The 18,678-nt window shown below is 56.3% G+C and overlaps 2 protein-coding genes, 1 long non-coding RNA gene and 1 pseudogene across 11 annotated transcripts in view; 1 reads left to right on the top strand and 3 right to left on the bottom strand.

Moving 5' to 3' along the window:
- LOC103676539 (TRIO and F-actin binding protein) overlaps positions 1–3,837 on the bottom strand; it is a 52,700-nt gene extending 48,863 nt beyond the window's left edge. Inside the window, 2 exon segments of the mRNA XM_040637502.1 lie at positions 3,429–3,589; positions 3,751–3,837. Of these exon segments, the coding sequence (XP_040493436.1) occupies positions 3,429–3,589; positions 3,751–3,769 (180 nt within the window). The 5' untranslated portion in view covers positions 3,770–3,837.
- Positions 1–15,081, top strand: part of LOC121104427 — a 22,754-nt gene extending 7,673 nt beyond the window's left edge. Inside the window, exons 2-3 of the long non-coding RNA XR_005836761.1 lie at positions 11,886–12,114; positions 14,381–15,081. This is a non-coding gene — a long non-coding RNA (uncharacterized LOC121104427). The remainder of the gene's footprint in view (positions 1–11,885; positions 12,115–14,380) is intronic.
- NOL12 (nucleolar protein 12) lies at positions 1,131–18,338 on the bottom strand. 9 transcript variants are annotated; one of them, XR_005836757.1, is made up of 12 exons: positions 18,176–18,338; positions 16,538–16,643; positions 16,125–16,173; positions 15,465–15,607; positions 14,075–14,172; positions 13,485–13,663; positions 11,917–12,042; positions 5,282–5,339; positions 4,666–4,795; positions 3,751–3,955; positions 3,429–3,589; positions 1,131–1,297 (listed from the first exon to the last, which is right to left on the bottom strand). XR_005836757.1 is itself a non-coding variant. In XM_008705572.2 (6 exons), the coding sequence occupies exons 1-6, from the start codon at positions 18,256–18,258 to the stop codon at positions 13,498–13,500; spliced, it is 645 nt and encodes a 214-aa protein (XP_008703794.1). In that variant the 5' UTR covers positions 18,259–18,338; the 3' UTR covers positions 13,236–13,497. The 9 variants fall into 9 exon arrangements, 2 of the variants coding, with proteins under 2 accessions (XP_008703794.1, XP_040493435.1); XR_572089.2 differs by having other exon boundaries at positions 3,429–3,955; XR_005836758.1 differs by having other exon boundaries at positions 3,429–3,852.
- LOC121104484 lies at positions 8,552–8,652 on the bottom strand (annotated as a pseudogene).
- Positions 18,339–18,678: the final 340 nt, after the last annotated feature.

Below are 18,678 nucleotides of genomic sequence, written 5' to 3'. Positions count from 1 at the left end.
GGGGGGGAACGGCGGCTCACCTCCTCCGGGAAGGCCCCCCCATTCCTCCCCACCTCCCCGGGGCGGCGGGCCCTCCCTGGTGGTGGGAGCCGGCGGCCGAGGCACCCTGCACCCCGCCTCCTCTCAGGTTACCTGGGCGGCGGGCTCCGGCCGGTGGCGGCTGGCGGCTGTCAGCACCCTCGTCCCCGGGGGGCTCCGGCTCGGGGCCCCCACGCTGCCGCCCTCCCAGGCCCCGACTCTGGGCCGTGGTGGCGGCGGCCGAGGCAGCGGAAACCTTAGAGGGGCCGGCTGCGAGCAGGGGCCCCTCATTACTCTTTCATAAGCCTGGGCCCAGCCAAGAACAATGCGGGACACGAAACCGCGGGAACCTGATCCGTGCTGCTCACCTGAGAGCCTCGCAGGGCGGGGGCCTGGGCGCGGGCTCCCCGGGGACCCCGGAGCTCAGCGCCCAGGGCCGAGGCCACAGCCCGGCCACGGGGCAGGGTGGGCGCGGGCAGCCCCAGATTCCAGGAAAGCCACGGCAAGTGGGCCCTGGGCAGCGCCAAGGAGCGGGGCCGGGGTGTCCGTAGTGGCATCCAAGCTGAAGGAGGCCCGTGTGGGTTCAGTTTCGCCCCCTGCCCCGGAGCCAGATTCTGATCAGAACTCGGCAGCGAGAGGTGTCAGATCCACAGCCCAGCCCGGCGCCTTGGCCGCCCTGGGGACCTTGCCACGTGAATGAGGAGGGTACAGTGCGTTGGGTACCACCAAGGGGTCCAGCCCAGCGGGGCCCAAACAGGACCCCCAGCCTGTCATGGCACCTCCTCCCCGCTTGCACCCGCAGCCCTCATCACTACCCACGGCCGCCTGAGCAGGCCCAGTAGCCAGTCCCTGGCTCTGATTTCCCGTCTGGCGGGTCAGCACGGGCTCTGGCCTCAGACAGACATCAGACCCAATCCTGGCACCTCCACTTCCCAGCTGGGTGACCTCAGCTCAGTGGCATCCCTCTCTGCGCCTGGTTTTCTCATCTACAAAACAGGGATGATAAGAACACGCACCTCCTAGGGATGTTAGGAGAATTAAATGGGTCAGTATTTGTAAAGGACTTAAAACAGTGCCTGGCCTCACATCTTCAAGATGATAAATAATGTAAAAACATTAAATAGAATTTTATTAGTGCTAAATCAATAGAATGTTAAATACATTTAAGAATAAAGACATCGAAAGGGCGCCTGGGTGGTTCAGTCCGTTGAGCGTCCGACTCTTGGTTTCAGCTCAGGTCATGATCTCAGGGTCCTGGGATCAAATCCCCGGAAGAACCCTGCAACAAGCCCCCCCACCCACGCATCAGTGGAGAGTCTGCTTGGGATTCTGTCTCTCCCCTCTCCCTCTGCCGCTCCCCCAGCTTGTGTGCTCTCTCTCAAATTAATAAATTAATCTTTTTTTATTATTAAATATTTTATTTATTTATTCGACAGAGATAGAGACAGCCAGCGAGAGAGGGAACACAGCAGGGGAGTGGGAGAGGAAGAAGCAGGCTCATAGCAGAAGAGCCTGATGTGGGGCTCGATCCCATAACACCGGGATCACGCCCTGAGCCGAAGGCAGACGCTTAACCGCTGTGCCACCCAGGCGCCCCTAATAAATTAATCTTTAAAAAAAAAAAAAAAGAATAAATACATTGAAAGGGATGTGTGGTGCCTGGCAGACAGCAGGACCCTCCCTGCAAATCCTGGCCGTGACCTGGTCCAGACCTCCTGATTTCCAGGGATAACCAGCCTCCTGCCGGCCTGGGGGAGGCTCAGCTGAGAGCAGAGCAGGGATGTATCCAGCACCCAGGCTCCTAGGGGAGCTAGAGTGAGCTTCAAGGAGAGGGTTGCCCTAGGACCTAGGGCCCCGTCTACATATCCCTGGGTGGCATAATGCCCAGCACATTTTAGGCATCTGGTCCTTATATGTGAACACATGAGTTGGCCCAAGGTCTCAGCCCAGAAGTGGCTGGACTGACACCGGAACTCAGACCTGTCTGAATCCAAGTTTCTCCTCCCATTCCACACTTGCCATGCCCCTCCCCCCCTCACTGGGAAGTCCATGGGCATCAGAGACGGACTCGAGGGGCTTCGGCATGTTCTCTGAACGTGGGGCTGAGAGTGGGGAGCTATTATTGGAGGTACCAAGACATGTAGAGGGGCGCCTGGGTGGCTCAGTCGTTAAGCATCTGCTTTCGGCTCAGGTCATGATCCCAGGGTCCTGGGATGGGGGCCTGCATTGGGCTCCCTGCTCAGTGGGGAGCCTGCTTCTTCCTCCCCCACTCCCCCTGCTTGTGTTCCCTCTCTCGCTGTCTCTCTCTGTCACATAAATAAATAAAATCTTGAAAAAAAAAAAAAAAGACATGTAGAAAATTCTCTCCCAGGTTTACTTTTCGGGTCGGGAAGGAGGAAGAGAGGAAACTAACATGTATTGAATTAGCCGCATGTGCCTTGGGCTGAACGGTGCCAGATGCCCTGAGTGAGAAGGCCCTGTTGCCTCACTTTTCCCATTAGGAGAGTGAAGCCAGAGAGGGTCTGACCCCAGCTCACATGGCAGGTAAATGGCAAGCCTAGGACTGGGACTCTGGCTTGCTTGGCTCCGAAGCTGAACGGTAACTCCCTTATGAAGGCCACCTCGTGGCGCCTGATACCCTGTGCGGAGCTGGCTGCCAGGCTCAGGAGGGGCCTCAGGACCCGCTAGGAATGACGGAGCCATGGGCGGGGGCGGGGGTGGGCGGGTCAGGGCTGGAGGGGTCCATGCAGATTCACAGTCCCGTGCTTCTCATAGCTTCTGTAGCAGGAGCTCTGGTCTACGCTTAGCGGGGCTTGGCCTAAGACCACGAGGATTGCAAAGTGAGAAAACACCTCCCCTTTGGCTCCTTCAATACCTCTAGGGAGAAAGTCTCCAGTAGGTGCTGGGGTACTTTTAATGCCTCCCTAACACCCGCCAATCTCTCTTTTTAAAGAGAGACGCAAGACTCAGACTCAGAACCTTCAGCCAACAACATTCTCCAGTTAGAATTTAATGACATTTCTGATTTTCTTCTTTTTCTTTCTTCCTTCTTAACCTTCTTTCTATATAAAGGATATGATCCTAGTTTCCTATTTGTGGTGATGATATAAAGTTTTGCTTTAGTATAAATTTTTAAAAGGGTGTTTATTTAAAGAACAATAATAAAAAAAGAATACATTACATGAGGCTATGGCAAAAAATCATAAAAGCAGGAGGAGAATGACTCGCATTTGGAAAACATAATGTGGTCCCACCAGCTCATTGTACTGATGGCAGAACCAGGTTCTGCCCAGGAGGAAGGCCAGTGTCTGGGTTCTGCCACAAGTTAGTGGCCCAGCCAGGCGCCGCCCGTCATGAACACCCCCCCCCCCATCCCAAACCACCACAACCCCTCAGCAAAGCTGGCCTACCTGGTGCCTTGGTCTGTGGGCCTCCTCAGGGTGGAAGCAGTTTTGACAGCAGCTCTGGGCCAGCACATTGGCCTCAAAGTGTTCACACGGGGCATTCCCAGCCACTTCCTCCATATTGGTCGAGTCTGGCCAGAGTAGCTCCTGCGATTCGATGGTGGGGCCTGGGAAGAATGGGGGTGGGTAAGGACCAGGTAATTGGCTGGCAGCCCACTCGGAGCCTGCCCCTAGACAGATAAGGACTCAGGAAATAAGGTCATCCATTCATTCTTGTAGCTGTTCATTTATTCACTCGGTCAACACCCCTTTTGCACCTACTACGCACCAGGCACTCTGCCGAGCATTAGCCATGTGATTTCTAGTCATCACTGCAGTGTTGCTCAAAGTGTGTTCCGAGGACGCTGCATTAGACTCAGCCGAGCTGCCCCTAAAATGCATGTTCCTAGAGCACCTGGGGGCTCAGTCGGTGGAGCACGCGACTCTTGATCTTGGGGTTGTGAGTTTAAGCCCCACGTTGGACATAGAGATTACTTAAAAAAACAAAAACAAAAACAAAACACACATTCCCAGTTCCCTCCCCAGATCCACCCAGTGAGAATCTCCTGGAGGTGAGGCCTGGGGTTGTGCATTTTCAACAAGTTTCCTGGGTGACACAATGCACCCCAAAGTTTAAGTACCCCGGCCTCACAGTTACCCCACATTGTAGATAAAGTCAGTGCCAATTTCAGATGAGGCAAAGGCCCACCAAGGGCCCACACCTTGCTCTACGTCCCAGGGGCTGAACTGGATTCCAACCCAGGTCTGTGTCCCTCCCCGCCCTCTCGGAGGTGGAAGTGAGGGGCACTGGGTCACACTGCCAGTTCACACAGGTTCCTTGGGCAACGCTGGGAGTGAAGCAAAGGCCCGCAGGTATTTTCAGAGTTGAGGACAAAGTCATGGACAGAAGTGAACAACCTCAGATCACACGGCAAGGATGCAGCGCGGTTTAGCCAAAAAGCAGCCCCGGCGCTCGGCCTTGAGAACAGGGCCCTCCCATCTGGGTGGGGCCACCGACGGCTCCGCTGCCATGCCCTGGGACAGCGGAGAGGGGGGAGGCCCCCCAAAAAGAGTGACTTGAAGATGCCTTCCTGCTCACAGAGAGAGCTCCGGGAGGAGAGTGGCACAGAAGGAGAACCCATATCCCCAAACCCCATGCACCTTGCGGTGCCCCCAGGTCACCTGCCCATATTCGGGTCCTCACCTGGCCAGTTTCCTCCAAAGCATACCAGGACATAAGGCCTTTGTGGCCAATCTCAGCTGAGACCTGGAGAATCTCACATCCTCCCCTGGGGCAGCCAGGGTGAAGCTTCCCGGCTCCTCCACCATCAGACCTGGGGAGGTGGCAGGAGCCGGTGTGTGTGTGAGGGGGGTACCCACTGGCCCCTCGAGCCTCCCTGGGCCATCATTTCCCCGCGAGGTCCCCTGCCCCAGGCGTGGAGGGGGCGCGCAGCGGTCCCGCCCAGGTTGGGCGGTTCTTTCCAGGTCTGGCCACATAAAGGAGCATCGCCTGACACTGAGAAGGCGGCTCATTTCCCTGGGGGCGGTTGGGGGCTCTATTCCACGTGCCCCTCACTGCTCCCACTGCCTCCTCCTCCCTATCCCCACTCAGTTGGCAGAATCCTCTAAAATGCGCATTAGGTGTGGCTGTAACAATGAAAAACCTTCGGGAGACACTCATGCCCCACCCGGAGAATGGACTCCTGGACCTCTCCAGCGGGTCAGCCAGTGCCCCTCCGTATGCCTCGCCCCTCTACCTTACCCCGCGAGCGTCCTCTCCCCGCCCGCGTCCCCCTTTTCCGCTGCACAGTACTACTGACCTGGGCTCGGGTTTCCACGCACAGGGGGTGCCGGGGTGGGATGCCGGGGTCACAGCTTCTATTTTAACAATGAATCAGAACGTTACCCCGGAGGTGGACGAAGACCACTCCCCTGCCGCTCTTGCATAGGCTCGATCTAGGCGCTTTATTTACATAAAGGCTGTGGGATTGGACAACCCGAGCGCGAGGGGCGGGGCGGAGGCGGGCGGCGCCCTGATGCCTCTGAGCTCGGGACCCGCGGCACGTTTAGCCTGAGCGGCGGCTGGGTCTGAGCTCCCAGGGGGCCCTTTAGAGGGCTGGCACTGACGGGCCTGGCTCCCTCTGATCTCTTTCCCGCCAGTGCATACTCGCCACGGTTCCCTAGGCTGGCCTTAATCCACATGTCAGGCTAGACACTTAAAGTCTCTGTCCTCAGTTTTCTTATCTGTAAAATGGGAAGAGTAGTAGTACCTGTGGGGATGATATGAAATGCCCAGGGGTTTTCAGCCTCCATTTGCTCGCCTCCGCTGACGTAGAACTCACTCATAAAATGTACAGTCTCCTTTTTATTTTGTTTAATCTGCCCCCTTTTTATTTTTTTATTTTTTTTTTTAAGATTTTATTTATTTATTTGACAGAGATAGAGACAGCCAGCGAGAGAGGGAACACAAGCAGGGGGAGTGGGAGAGGAAGAAGCAGGCTCACAGCAGAGGAGCCCGATGTGGGACTCGATCCCATAACGCCAGGATCACGCCCTGAGCCGAAGGCAGACGCTTAACCGCTGTGCCACCCAGGCGCCCCATCTGCCCCCTTTTTAAAGCTAACATTTATCCTGCACTATATACCAGCTCCTATTCCAAAATCCTTTACATTCGTTAGGATACAGTAACCCAAAAGGTTAAGCACCAAGATCCTAATTTCACAGCAACTAAGGACAATTCACTTGCCAGGGTCACACAGCTAGTAAGAGGCAGAGCCAAGACTGAACCCCTGGTGTGTCTGATTCCACTAGCACCGCAGACCATCTGCATTCACTAATTCACGCAGACATTCACAAGTATCTGTGCCGGGCACTGGGGGGTGGTGACATGAATAAAATGTGTCTCCTTCTGAGATGAGAAGCCCATTGACCAGTGGAAGAGATAGCCCCTGCACAGGTCATCCTGGTCCAGGATGGAACGGGTGAAGACCCAGTTTGGTCACAAGGATAATGAGCTTTCGACTTGATCCTAGCTACTGTGAGCAAAACAGGAAGTAGTGTGACGGAGGTTCAATATCTGGCTCAGCACCTCTTGGCTGTGTGATCTTGAGAAAGTTACTTGACCTCTCTGAGCCTGGTGTGGGTTAGACATCTGGTTTGAGTGTGAGGGTCAGGACAAGGCTGGGGACCTTTAGCCCCATCCCCCCATCCCCTCACCCCCACCAATCAGTAAAATCTGGAGCTAACTCAGGGTGGCGCTCCTGACAATTCAATTCATTAAATACTTATGGAGCCCCTGCTTAGTCAGTTGTGTGTGCTGAGGATACTCAGCGAACCAAAGATTGAACTTCCTTCCTGATTACTTGGTGCTTACATTCTAGTGAAGACAAACAGACCCCAAACAAGATAAAGATGTATTTATTTATTAGAGAGAGGGAGGGAGAGGAGGGGCTGAGGGAGAGAGAGAATCCCAGCAGACTCCCCACTGAGCAGGGAGCCCAGGACGATGGGGGCTCGATCCCACGACCCTGAGATCATGACCTGAGCCGAGATCAAGAGTCAGATGCCCTTGGGGCGCCTGGGTGGCACAGCGGTTAATCGTCTGCCTTCGGCTCAGGGCGTGATCCCGGTGATCTGGGATTGAGTCCCACATCAGGCTCTTCCGCTATGAGCCTGCTTCTTCCTCTCCCACTCCCCCTGCTTGTGTTCCCTCTCTCGCTGGCTGTCTCTCTCTGTCGAATAAATAAATAAAATCTTTAAAAAAAAAAAAAAAAAGAGTCAGATGCCCAACCGACTGAGCCACCCAGGCGCCCCGATGCCAAACAAGATAAATAAGCAAGATATGGAGTATGTAGGCTGGGGAGAGGTGCCAAGGAGAACAAGGAAGCCAGGAACGGGGGTGGAAGTGGCTCATATGGGGAGGGCGATACATTTGAAATAAGGTGGGCAGGGGAGGCCTCGCTGAGATGGTGACATCCTAGCAAAGCCCTGGAGGAGAGGGAAGTGAGGCTGCAGGCCCCAGGTAGGAACAGTCTGCTGGAGGGGACAGAGTAGTGAGGCTGGAGGCAAGGGAGGGAGGAGGGGAAGAGTCCCAGGGCAGGCCCAGGGGTTGTCCTGAGCGCTCTCCTAGCTCTAGAGCTGCCTGGCTGGGCCCCCGGAGGGCAGGAGAGGATGGTAGGCAGGTGGGCAGCAGCCAGTGTGCTGAAGGAGAGATGACTGGTAGGAGGCAGGGGGAGGGGGCCTGGGAGCTCCGGGGACTGTTGGAAGAGGCCCCCCCTCTTGGGGGGGGGGCAGTGGCTCTAAGAGTGGTTGAGGCCCAAAGAGGGGTCTTCAGTCATCTAAGTAATAACAGTCCCTCCTTTTCCCGAGGGGGCAAAGCTGGTCTCCTCTCTGCATACACAGTGGGGTTTCTCCCAACACCTCCCTGAGACAAGAAGGTAGCCATCACCATCCGCATTGTATAGAAGTGAAACTCAAGGCTGAAGCAAGTTGCCCAAAGCCACTCAGTTACTTGATGACAGAGCCTGGTCTGAAAAACACATGCCCAGAGTCCTGCGCGGGATGGCTCAGATCACTCAGGGTTAAGGGCACAATGGTAGCTAAGGCAGCGTGAGGCACCCTGGTCACTGTTCATTCTCAGCCTCACGCCTCCCTTTCTGTTCCCTGCAGAGTCTGCGCCTGCTCACCTCCACCTTTGCTCATGCTGTTCCCTGTGGCAGGGATGCGCTCTCGTTAGGTCTGGGGTAGCTGAACCAGCACTGGCACTTCTAGACCCACTCCACCCCTCTGACCTCAGTTTCCTCCTGCCCTCCCAGCCCACCCCACCCACAGGCCTGTTGGAGGATCCCATGCTGTGGGCAGGCAAGGTTAGACATGCAGGGGGCGCTGGCCCCACGGAGCAGAAGCAGGAAGGCCCGAGTCTCTCAAGGGGTCATCAGGGCTGACTCTGGCCCATGGAGACCCTGGGAAGTGGTGACCGGGTGCAGCCAGGCTTACTTTCACCGAAGAAGCCAGAAACCTGAACTTCTGCATGAAATCGCAACATCTTAAAATATGGCTAAGTCAACTGATTTTTGTCTTGGTTTTGGTTCGGTTTTTGCCTCCAAGAATTGGGTAAACACTCAGAATTGTTCCTCTCCACGGGATTCTCTAGTAAAGGGCAAAAGAACAATCTGAAGGAAAACCAGAGTATAAGTCAAATTATTTGTTTATTTTACTCAAATTGTTGGTGGGGTTGGGGTTTTGTTTTAAAGATTTATTTTAGGTGGGGGGAGGGGCAGAGGGAGAGAGAGAGAATCTCAAGCAGACTCTCTGCCCTCGGGGCTCAATCCCACCATCCTGAGGTCATGGCCTGAGCCGAAATCAAGAGTCGGTTGCTCAAACCAACTGAGCCACGCAGGCGTCTCTGGTCAAACTGCTTTTAAATACTCTGTGAGGGGCGCCTGGGTAGCGCAGTCGTTAAGCGTCTATCTCTCTGTCACATTAAAAAAAAAAAAAAAAAAAATTTAAATTAAATACTCTGAGTCAAACCAAGCTGATGTGCAGGCCTTCTATCCTATGCAGTGTCTCTGAAATGTAAATCACAGATTTTCCATTCTCTTAGTGATACCTTAAATGGCACCCCCTCCAGGAAGCCCTTCCTGGCTTCCCCAGCCTTAAGTAAGGGCTCACTGTGCTGAGCTGAGATCCTGTGCCAGCCTCACACGGCTCCTGGGGTGTCTTTCACATTATGGACCTTGTGAGTGTGCCCCTTGAAGACAACACTCGGCTTGTCCAGCCACAGGCAGTATTAATGTATCTAGGGAGTGACTTGCTTCCTGAGGGGGCCACCTCAATGTACATCCACTGCAAAATGGGCTTAATGTTATTGCCTAGACTGTGGGGTTACTGTGAGAACTAGGTGAGTTAAACCATGTAAAGAGTGGCTGGTATACAGTAAGTGCTCAATAAATGCTACTATTATCATCTCTCCTCCGCTCAGTCCCTACAGCTACAGGTCATGAAATCTAAGTCACTGGAAGGCAGGGACCACCACCCTCTCTTGCTCACCAATGTATCCCCAGTGACTGGGACTTCATAGGTGCTCAATAAATGCTTGGCCAGAGAGTGAATGGGTGCCTGCATGAGAGGAAGGCCTCCCTGCCTCTCCCAGAATAACTACAACAGGGTCTTGGAGCCTCCAGGAGTCTCCGTGCAGCTTCCACACTACGACCAGGGATCTCTCCTCAACATCACTCACCCTGACTTGCCCCTGGCAACTCCCCAGCCCCACCACAGGGACTCCCAATGCCCACAGGATAAGGGTCCAGGTCCTTAGCTCAGAATTTGAGGCCCTTCAGGGTCTGGGCCCGTGGGCCTCTGCAGCTGCTTCCCCTCTGGCCACTCCCCACCTTTATTCACCAGGGCCCACTGTCTGGCCGCCCATCCCCTCCCCCAGCCGCCTGGCCAACCCAAGTCATCTCTCAAGATTCACACCAAGGATCACCTCCTCTCAGAAGCCTTCTTGGCTTCTCTCTGCTCTCTGGGCCTGTAAGGATGTCTGCCCTCTAACACTTTGTTGAACCCCTGACCTCCAGAGGGACCTCTGCCCTCTCCGTGGGATGCAAGGACCATGTCTTATTACCTGTGACAGGTAGCTTCTGACATTATGTAACTGGAGACTCAGTTTTCTAACCTGTCAAATGGAGCTAATTCCCACTTCGCCATGCTGCTGTGAGTTAATAATGTGACTGGCACATGAGAAGTGCTCAAAAAATTACTTTCCCATCTGCTTTCTTTTGGTTGTTATTTGACAATCCTGCTGACCAGGGTGCAAGGGAGAGAGGGCGAAGTTCACTGGACGGGAAAGGTTTCCGTGGAGGCCCAGGAGACATGACGGATGTGGTGATGGGAAGGAGGAAAAAAAAAAAAAACAGATTCAAAAACTTGCAGACAGGCAAGCATGGCACTAGAGCCAAGAAAATTCTAGAACAAATTATTTCAAGGGTCACTGGGAGCACCTGTGAGGAGGGGGATGGGGTCCCACGTAATTCAGCCAGAACTGGCTCAGGACATATGGTGAGACGGACCCTGTGCCAGGGGCAGAAACACAGCAATTACTGACACATGTCACTCGGAAGGCTCACGGTCTGCTAGTGTGGACAGACATAAATGGGTTACCATGTGTTCAGTGTTTACAAGAAGGAAACACAAAGTGTCATCGGGGCCCACATGGGGAGGGGTGGAGGGGAAGGATCAATTCCCAGGGATGGAGGAGGGGTCAGGGAGCGCTTCTTTGAGGAGGTGGCTCAAAGACAGAGCGAGAAAGGCCGTGAGCAGCCTGTGAGCATTTAAAGGGCGCCTCCAACATCTGGGATATGTCAGCTCGAAGCCCGGAGGACTTTTGTCATGCCGGACACGCACACAACGAAGAGGCAGTAAGGTCTCCAGCTCTGGACGAACTGGGAACCCCCGGCCAGAGCCACTGAGGTCAACAGTTCAAACCTGGGGGCTCCAAGCCTCTGAGGTCCCGGGGACTTTGGAGAGGATGAAAGCTTCCCTGGCACAGAACCCTCTCCTCTACTGCTTCCGCCCTGGGCGGGCAGCTCCAGCAGGCCTGCCCACTCGTCCCCCTGGGGAGGGCGCAGCCACCCCAAAACACAGCCTACCGGGAGAGTCTTTCCTCTACTGGGCTGAGAGGCCTCGCTCCTTCTGCTAGCATCCGGGAGGCTCACTCAGTAACCAAGGAACAGAAAAGCAAGCGTCTGCTGTGGCTTAAGTTCCATACACTTGGATCCTGACAGCCCTTTCCTTATACATCTGGCTTCTGTGGGAGACGCTGCTGCTTGTACCCAAGATTTTTATTTGGGAGAGAGAGAGAGAGAGAGCCAGCGAGAGCACGAGCAGCAGGGAAGGGGTAGAGGGAGAGGAGGAAGCCGACTCCCCAGGGCTCCATCCCAGGACTCAGGGCATCATGACCCGAGCCACCCAGGAACCCTGCACAATCCTCAATTCTTATTTGGGCACATGGTTCTCCAGAATGAACCACAGGACCCCGCCTTCCCTAGAGCCAGGAATTCCCTCTTCCTCCTGCCCCACATCTTTGCCTTCTGCCCAACCAATGGCACATGACAAGTATCAAATGTTCTTAAAAGGAGGGAGGGCCATGTTCTTCAACCCTTTCTCCTTCGTGCTGGCTGAAAGGCAAGTATGAAGGCTGAAGCTCAAGCAGCCATCTTGGACCATGAGGTGGAAACCATGTGTTGAAAATGGCACAAAACAAAACGCTAAAGGCCTCCCGTACCCCCCAGCCGCTCCAGGCTAGTTATCTGTTAACCTCCTCTTAGCTCCAGGCTAGTTATCTGTTAACCTCCTCTTACAAAAGCCGGTTGTTTTTAAATTTCGTTTTCTATTATATGCAGCTAAACCTAATCCTTCTTTATAAAGCTTCTAGAAGCCCCAAGCCCAGGAGGCCCACCTGATGGAGAGCAGCAAGAGGAAAGAATCCAGGTGTGGGGCACGGAGAGAGGGGTTCTCATTCTACCACTTCCGATCCCAAGACTGGCAAAATCACTAACTCGACCGCCTTGGTCTTCTGTAAGAACTGATGGCACACATGGAAGAGAGCCGATGAGAATTTAATACTTGAAAACACCACAACTTGCAGATGGAAGTGGTAAATGACCCCGAGGCACTGGGGACCGGAGAAGAGCCGTGGTCGCAGCTCACAGTGGCCAGGAGCGCACACTGCAGGCGCACCTGCGCAATGCCAGGGGTTGCGGGAGGTGGTCGTGGTTCGTGCGTGAGGCTCACGTCAGCCTCACGGCAGCCCGAGGAGGTGGGTGTCTTGACATCTTATATATGGGGAGACACCCAGAGAGGTCAGCGCCGCAAAGCGCTCACACGGAGGCCGAGCGGCTGAGCCAGGATTCAAACCCAAGCCCTGCCGTGTGCACTAATCCCTCGGGCCCAGGATGTGTTCTGCTCGGGTGGCCTGCGAGGGCAAGGCTCACACTCACCGCCCTGGGTTGGGCACTAGAACCACGTGCAGAGCTTGCTGGCGGGCCCCACCCTCCGCCCAGGAAGCAGCCCAGCAGAGCAAGTCACCCCACCCCAAGCACAGGGAGGCAGGTGGAAGGAGCTGAAGAGCCAGGTCACAGCGCTTCCCACCCATGAGCCCTGAGCTTCAAGTTCCCATGTCCAGATGTGGCCCTCAGCCAGGCACCAGATGGTGGGTCTGGATGGTGACACGGAGAGCGCCAGTCCCCACAGACACAGCCTAACAGCGCCCCTGTTCCTGAGCAGCCCTCCATGGGCTGAGCAGAAGGAAGATCTGCTTGGGACTTCAGCTCCCCCTCCTGCCAGCCCCTCCCAGACCCCAGGGCCAGGCGGGACTTTGCGCTCCCGTCACCTTGTCCATCGCTCACTGGTCCTGAGTGGGTGGGGAATGCTCTAGAACTCATCTGCTTCTACCACTTCAGTTTCAGCTGAGACCAATGAGGCCAAGAAGGGGACAGACCCACGGACTCGGCCAGTAAAGGGTGGAGTCTGACACCACTCGCCCACCTGGCTCAGCAGTCTGCTTTTCAGAGCAGCCGGATGACTCTAGACTCTACCAGTGTTATGCTGGTCTGTAACCCGGGTTAGGGGCCCAGACCTAACACTACCCTTTCACACCCACACGGAAAACTGCTGGACAGTGAGGATGGGCCCGCTCGCCTGACAGTTTCCACCACCCCGGAAGCCTACCCTTGGCACATGGCATCAGGGTCAGGGACAAACAGACCACAAGTGCACTCAGGTTCACAAATCTGATGAGGGCTCAGTGGGGGGAGACATTTGGGAAGATGCCCCAGATTTGGCTCTGAAGGCTCATCCCGGGGGGAGCCACCTCTCAGCTGCCTGCCCCTTCCAGGGTCTAAGCGCTGGGCCAGAGAGGTGCTAGCCTCCCAGCCTTGGGCCACAGAGTCACCACCTCGGTGCTGGGTTACTGGGACAGGCAAGCTGAGACAGGACAGGATCTTACGGCCCAGGCTGGGGCATGACCTGGTTCTCGGGCTCACTCTCCGTTGTGCCGGGCTTTGCCCGTCAGCCGGCGGCGCTGGCCCTTGCTCGTACGGGTGGCACTCGGGGGCTTCTTGGTGGAGTCTTGGGCCCGTCGGGGATGTTTCCTCTTGGTCTTTTTGCGACTGTGTGCGTGCAGTGAAGCTGTGAGAGCAGAGATCCTGGAGGAGGGGGGAAGGCTGGTCAGGCTGGGGCCACACTTACTCTGGGGAGCAGGGCCTGGCTGGAAGGTTGGATTTGGGGGTGACTGACTGCCTGGCTCACAGAGGAAGTCAGTACAGGCCTGGAATGCTGGGAGCACCAAATCCACGCCGAAGGCAGCCTGCTCTGACCCCAGAGCACCTGCCAGTCCCTCAACTCATAAAAAGGCCCTCACCCCAGGCACTAAGGGCACCCAGGGCTGGCCACTGTCGAGGAGTGGGGGTGGGGAACAGGGGGGAGGGACACTCGATAGGCAGAGGAGAGCCCCACACCTGCCCCATGCCACCCGCCACAGGCCAGCAAGAGGCGGCTCCACAGGCCCCGTCACCAGTCAGCCACAGTATCCTAGGGGAGGACAGGCCAGGGCTCACCGCTGGGACAGGAGGGGGTCCCTGGACTTCCTGGGTAAGGCTCTGGTCGGCTTCTCCACGGAGGACGCCTCTTCCTCGGACCCGTGCCCAGCCCCTTGCTAAAGCAGCACAGGACAAGGACTGTCACGCAGAGCGGCAGATCGGGAGGCCTGACGCCAGCAGTCACGGCTCTGGCAGGGAGGGGCACGGCCTGCTGCCTCGAGGCCTGGCTCAGGGCTCGGACAAGGCCATGGGCGGACAGGCCATGAAGCGGGGATCACGCAGGGAAGAGCCGAGTTTCACAGCCTTGTCCCCCTTGTCTTCCAGCTCTGAGTGTCTGCACGTCGGCTGCAAGCCGAGGCCGGCAGGACTTACAGAAGAACGAGCACGAGAGAGAAGAGGAGCGTGAGCTCAGTAAGGACGCGATAAAGCGCCGGCTCAGGGCTTAAGGACGCCGTCGCCGTGACAGGAAACGTGCTTTGCCTTGTAACTGTGGACAGACAGGTACCGAAATGCCCGCCCCTCCCAGATGGACGCAACTTTGACAGAAACAAACGCTTCGTGACGTGGTACTTCACTGTGAGGCTTTGTGACACTTTCGATGACATTCTGTTCTATTTCTTTCCTTTTTTCTCTTTTAATTTTAATAATTTTTTAATTTTTTGGTTTTCTTTGTTGTTTTTTTTTTGAGAGCTTCTTAGGCAGTGCTGCCCACGTACCGTCTCCCCGTCACTTCCGGAGCCTCTCCCTCGCCCGTACTCCCCAGCAGGCAGTCCCCGCACCGAGTCCCCGGGTCTCAGCCTCAGAGCACTGAGGTGCAACACCGCGTCACCCCAACTAGGCAAAACACCACAACATGCTGCTGCTTCTCCCGTAAGCAGCGCTTTTCCCCTGCCCTTTCCAGAAGGCTCCGTGGCTCCCGGGTCAGGGCCCACGGAGTGCTTTGAAAAGGGGGATCCTTTTTTTTTTTTTTTTTTTTAATGTGGGTTGTAATGTGCGAGTACCTCCCCACTCACAGTTTGCAAACTCACCGTTAGTGCACGTGGCCAGGCCGTCTTACTGCTGTTCCCACGCGCTGGAGCGACCACCACACACCGCGACCCTAGGTGCGTCTCTTGGATGAACCGCTTTTACACTCACAGCAATCCCATGGGACCGGTGCTATCAGCAGTGACCCCCCTCCCCCAACTTACCGGCGAAGACACTCACCCACGTTCCCACAGCCTCTGAGTCATGGAACTGGCTTCTGGAAGCCCCAGGCTCAGGGACTTTGTCCAGGCCCGGAAGAGTACCCAGGAGGGAAAGAGCCCCTTGCACTGGAATCCCCATAACAGGACTGGCACTCGGCACCCCTCGACAAGCCAGTCTGCACCCGGGGCCCATCTTCCCTCGGGCTGGAAGTTACACCCACCTCGGGCGGAGGCAGTCCCAGCAGCCGGGCCCCCGAGAGGTCCAGGTTGCTGATGGTGGTCACGGTGACTGTGTGGTTGGGGTGGTCATACTGCACCGACTCTGTCTTTGCTGTCACCAGCCTGTCCAGTTCATCTGCCTCCTCTGTGCAAGGTGGCCACAGAACCCGGTCTCAGCCTCAGAGCGCAAGTGACCAGACTCTCGCCCCCTGCCCAGCCCTGGAGGACAATGGCCCCCTCTACTCTGTGGGAGAGTATCCAGCAAGTCACCGGCTCCAGAGCCTGGCCTGCACACAAATGTAAGCGATTCAACGCCTCCCTTGATGCTCCGGGGAGACCTCAGACCATCTGGTTCTCATCTAGGACAAACCCGGTGTGACCCCAGCAGCTGAGGCTGCCCACTGCCCTCTAACCCTAGTCCCTCCAGGCCTCGGGACCTGGGCTTTCTGCTCACGATCGCTTCACCGAGAGGTTGGTCCTCCCTGTGTCTGATCCACTCATGTTTAGAGGTTACTGAAGACCACCCCTGGCCCTTACATCACCACCAAGACCCCTAGAGCTAGGGAAGTTAGCCCCCACACCTCTCCCCTTCCACCCACCAAGGGATAAATAAGCCTAGGCCTGTTGGCTATTCTCCAGGTCAGGGCAAAGATGGGACTTACCCAGAGCCTCCTCTCTCTCTGCCAGCATCTTCAAGTATTCCTGATGGCGCTGAAACCCAAAGGGAAGGGAACACAGTGAGTGTGGCCTCTCCAGCCAACCCCAGGCAGGAGCATTGCTCATCTCCAGGGTGAGTGAGACCATGAATCCTCCTAGTGAAACAGGAGATTCCATCCTAAACTTTCCCCAGACCAGGGCCCACCATGATTCTACCTGTACAAACTGCTCCCCAGGCCTGCCCACACCCTTCCCTCATTCCTGCAGATGCCCCTATTAAGGCCATCCAAGGATGTAAAGCCCTTGGGAGTCAGATTTAATTCACACACACACACACACTCTCTCTCTCTCTCTCTCTCTCTCTCTCTTTCTCGCCCTCCCTCCCCCCCCTTCACCTCCCTATCCTCCCCCTTTGCACCTCCTCCCGGAGTTTCTTCTGCTCCTCCTTGAGCCGATGCTTGATCTCCTCAATGGCTGCCTTCTTCCGCTCTACCTTCCTCTTATGGAAGCCAGTGAGGTACTCCCTACAGAAAAGAGGCAAGGGAGAGTCAGGAGGAGATACAGGAAGGAAAGGCTCACTCCAGGAAGAGAAAAACCACTAATGCTATACCGCTACTAAAATGCACACATGGGCGCCTGGGTGGCTCAGTCGGTTAAGCGTCTGCCTTTGGCTCAGGTAATGATCCCAGGGTCCTGGGATCGAGTCCTACATCGGGCTCCCTGCTCAGGGAGGAGTCTGCTTCTCTCTCTCCCTCCGCTCCCTCTCACCCCCACCGCTCATGTGTGCTCGCTCTCTCTCTCAAATAAATAAAAAATCTTGGGGCGCCTGGGTAGCTCAGTCGTTATGCGTCTGCCTTCGGCTCAGGGCGTGATCCCGGCGTTCCGGGATCGAGTCCCACATCAGGCTTCTCTGCTGGGAGCCTGCTTCTTCCTCTCCCACTCCTCTGCTGTGTTCCCTCTCTCACTGGCTGTCTCTCTGTCACATAAATAAATAAAATCTTTTAAAAAAAAATCTTAAAAAAAAAAGTACATGCGGTACCTCACGTATTCCTCAGAATAAGCTGTATGATAGGAACCAATCCCTAGTTTACAGACGGGGACACTGAAGCACAGAGAGGCTGGGCTACTTGCCAAAGGTCATAGAGAGTGTAAGGTCAGGAGAAAGAGGGAGATGTTGCCTCTTTCCACCCACCCCCCCCTCCAGGGTTCTCAGCCGCAAGCAATAGGGCCAGGAAGGTGGGTCTATGCACCTAGGACAGGCCGGGGCCAGATTCCATGACCCAGTGCATTAAGCCCCTTCTAGCAGGGCTTTCAAGGCCACCCTCACCCAGACATCCACAAACTTTCCACTGGACTGGCACCCCATTTCCCCAGAACACCTGCCCCGGGACCCATCCGTAAGGCCCGTGAATGCCACCCTGCATTCCCCTCCCCTATCTGATCTTGGCTCCTTATCTCTCTAGCGCTGGCTGCACCATTCCCAAATGTTCCGGGGGCCTAACACGAGACTTTTCGCTGACCCACTACACTATGGCAAAGGGGCGCTCTGAGCGGGAAACATCTGATGGACCGGACGCTGAGGCTTAAGGGTCCAGCTCAGAGGTCCCGAGATCTGGCACCCCCACACCAAAAGAGCTCAGGACACGTCTGATGACGGCATAAATGAACTTCAGCCACGCTCATCTCATTCACTCCTCATTCATCAACAACAGCTGAGTCCACCGCGTGCGGGGCCGCCCCAGCCCGGGAGGTCGAAGCCTTAGCTCCGGGTCCCCAACCCCGGCCCTTTGGCCGCCCACACCGCAGGAGCGGGGCCAGCTGGGGCGCAGAACGAACGACAGGAGGGCGGGGCGGGCGATTCCATTCCCCAGGCGTGGGGGCCGACCGCGGCCGCTTCCATTCCGCAGGGGAGGGGGATGTCGAGGGGGAGCCTCGGGCCACGCCGAGAGGGCGGGGCCGGAAGGGACCTCTGCGTGAGCGTAAGCCGCCCGGGCTCGCCCCGGCCCCGGCTCTGGCCGGCGGCCCGAAGGAGATCCGCTCCAGCCTTGGCACTCACCGCCGCTTCTCTTCGTCGAAGCTGAGAACGAGCCGCGGCCGGCGGTCGTCGCCATCTCGCTTCTTCTTCTTGTTGCGGCCCATAGTGGTGAGGCCTCCGGCGGCGCGGCTCCCGCACGCCTAAGACACTTCCGGGTGTATCGTTTTTGGCCTCTCGGGCGCGCCTCGCACTTAGGTTCCTCAGTTCCGTTGCTCAGGTCCCGCCTTTTAAAGGGGCCGCGGAGCCCGCCTCCCCACCCCTGCCTTCTGAGTGCAACCCTCAGATACCTGCCGCCCCCCCCCCCCGCTCCCCCGGTGATTCCTAACCCCAATCCCTCTCTTAGATTAGCGCCGGTGAAAGAGAGTCCCCAGAGTTTAGCACGGTGTCTGGACACGCAAGTAGCCGCTCAATACGGAGTTATTAGTAAATGGCCAAATATTGCTGATCCTACTTTCGATTCTGATGTCAACTCGTTAGTGGTCTCCAAGAACGCATCTCTGGCGCCACACTCCCTGGATTAGAAT

Source organism: Ursus maritimus, unplaced genomic scaffold (assembly GCF_017311325.1).
Source record: "Ursus maritimus isolate PB19 unplaced genomic scaffold, ASM1731132v1 scaffold_21, whole genome shotgun sequence".
NCBI classification, from domain to species: domain Eukaryota; kingdom Metazoa; phylum Chordata; class Mammalia; order Carnivora; family Ursidae; genus Ursus; species Ursus maritimus.
Note: the sequence above shows the minus strand (reverse complement) of the source record. Positions and strands in the feature narration are given on the sequence as shown.

What these genes read in the sequence shown, in the direction of transcription:
- NOL12 (XM_008705572.2), bottom strand. Translation starts at nt 18,258, where the DNA reads ATGGGCCGCAACAAGAAGAAGAAGCGAGATGGCGACGACCGCCGGCCG. An exon ending in AGAGAGAGAGGAGGCTCTGG is followed by an intron (nt 15,608 to 16,124) that starts GTAAGTCCCATC and finishes CACCTTGCACAG; the next exon opens with AGGAGGCAGATGAACTGGAC. An exon ending in GACCCCCTCCTGTCCCAGCG is followed by an intron (nt 13,664 to 14,074) that starts GTGAGCCCTGGC and finishes CCCCTCCTCCAG; the next exon opens with GATCTCTGCTCTCACAGCTT.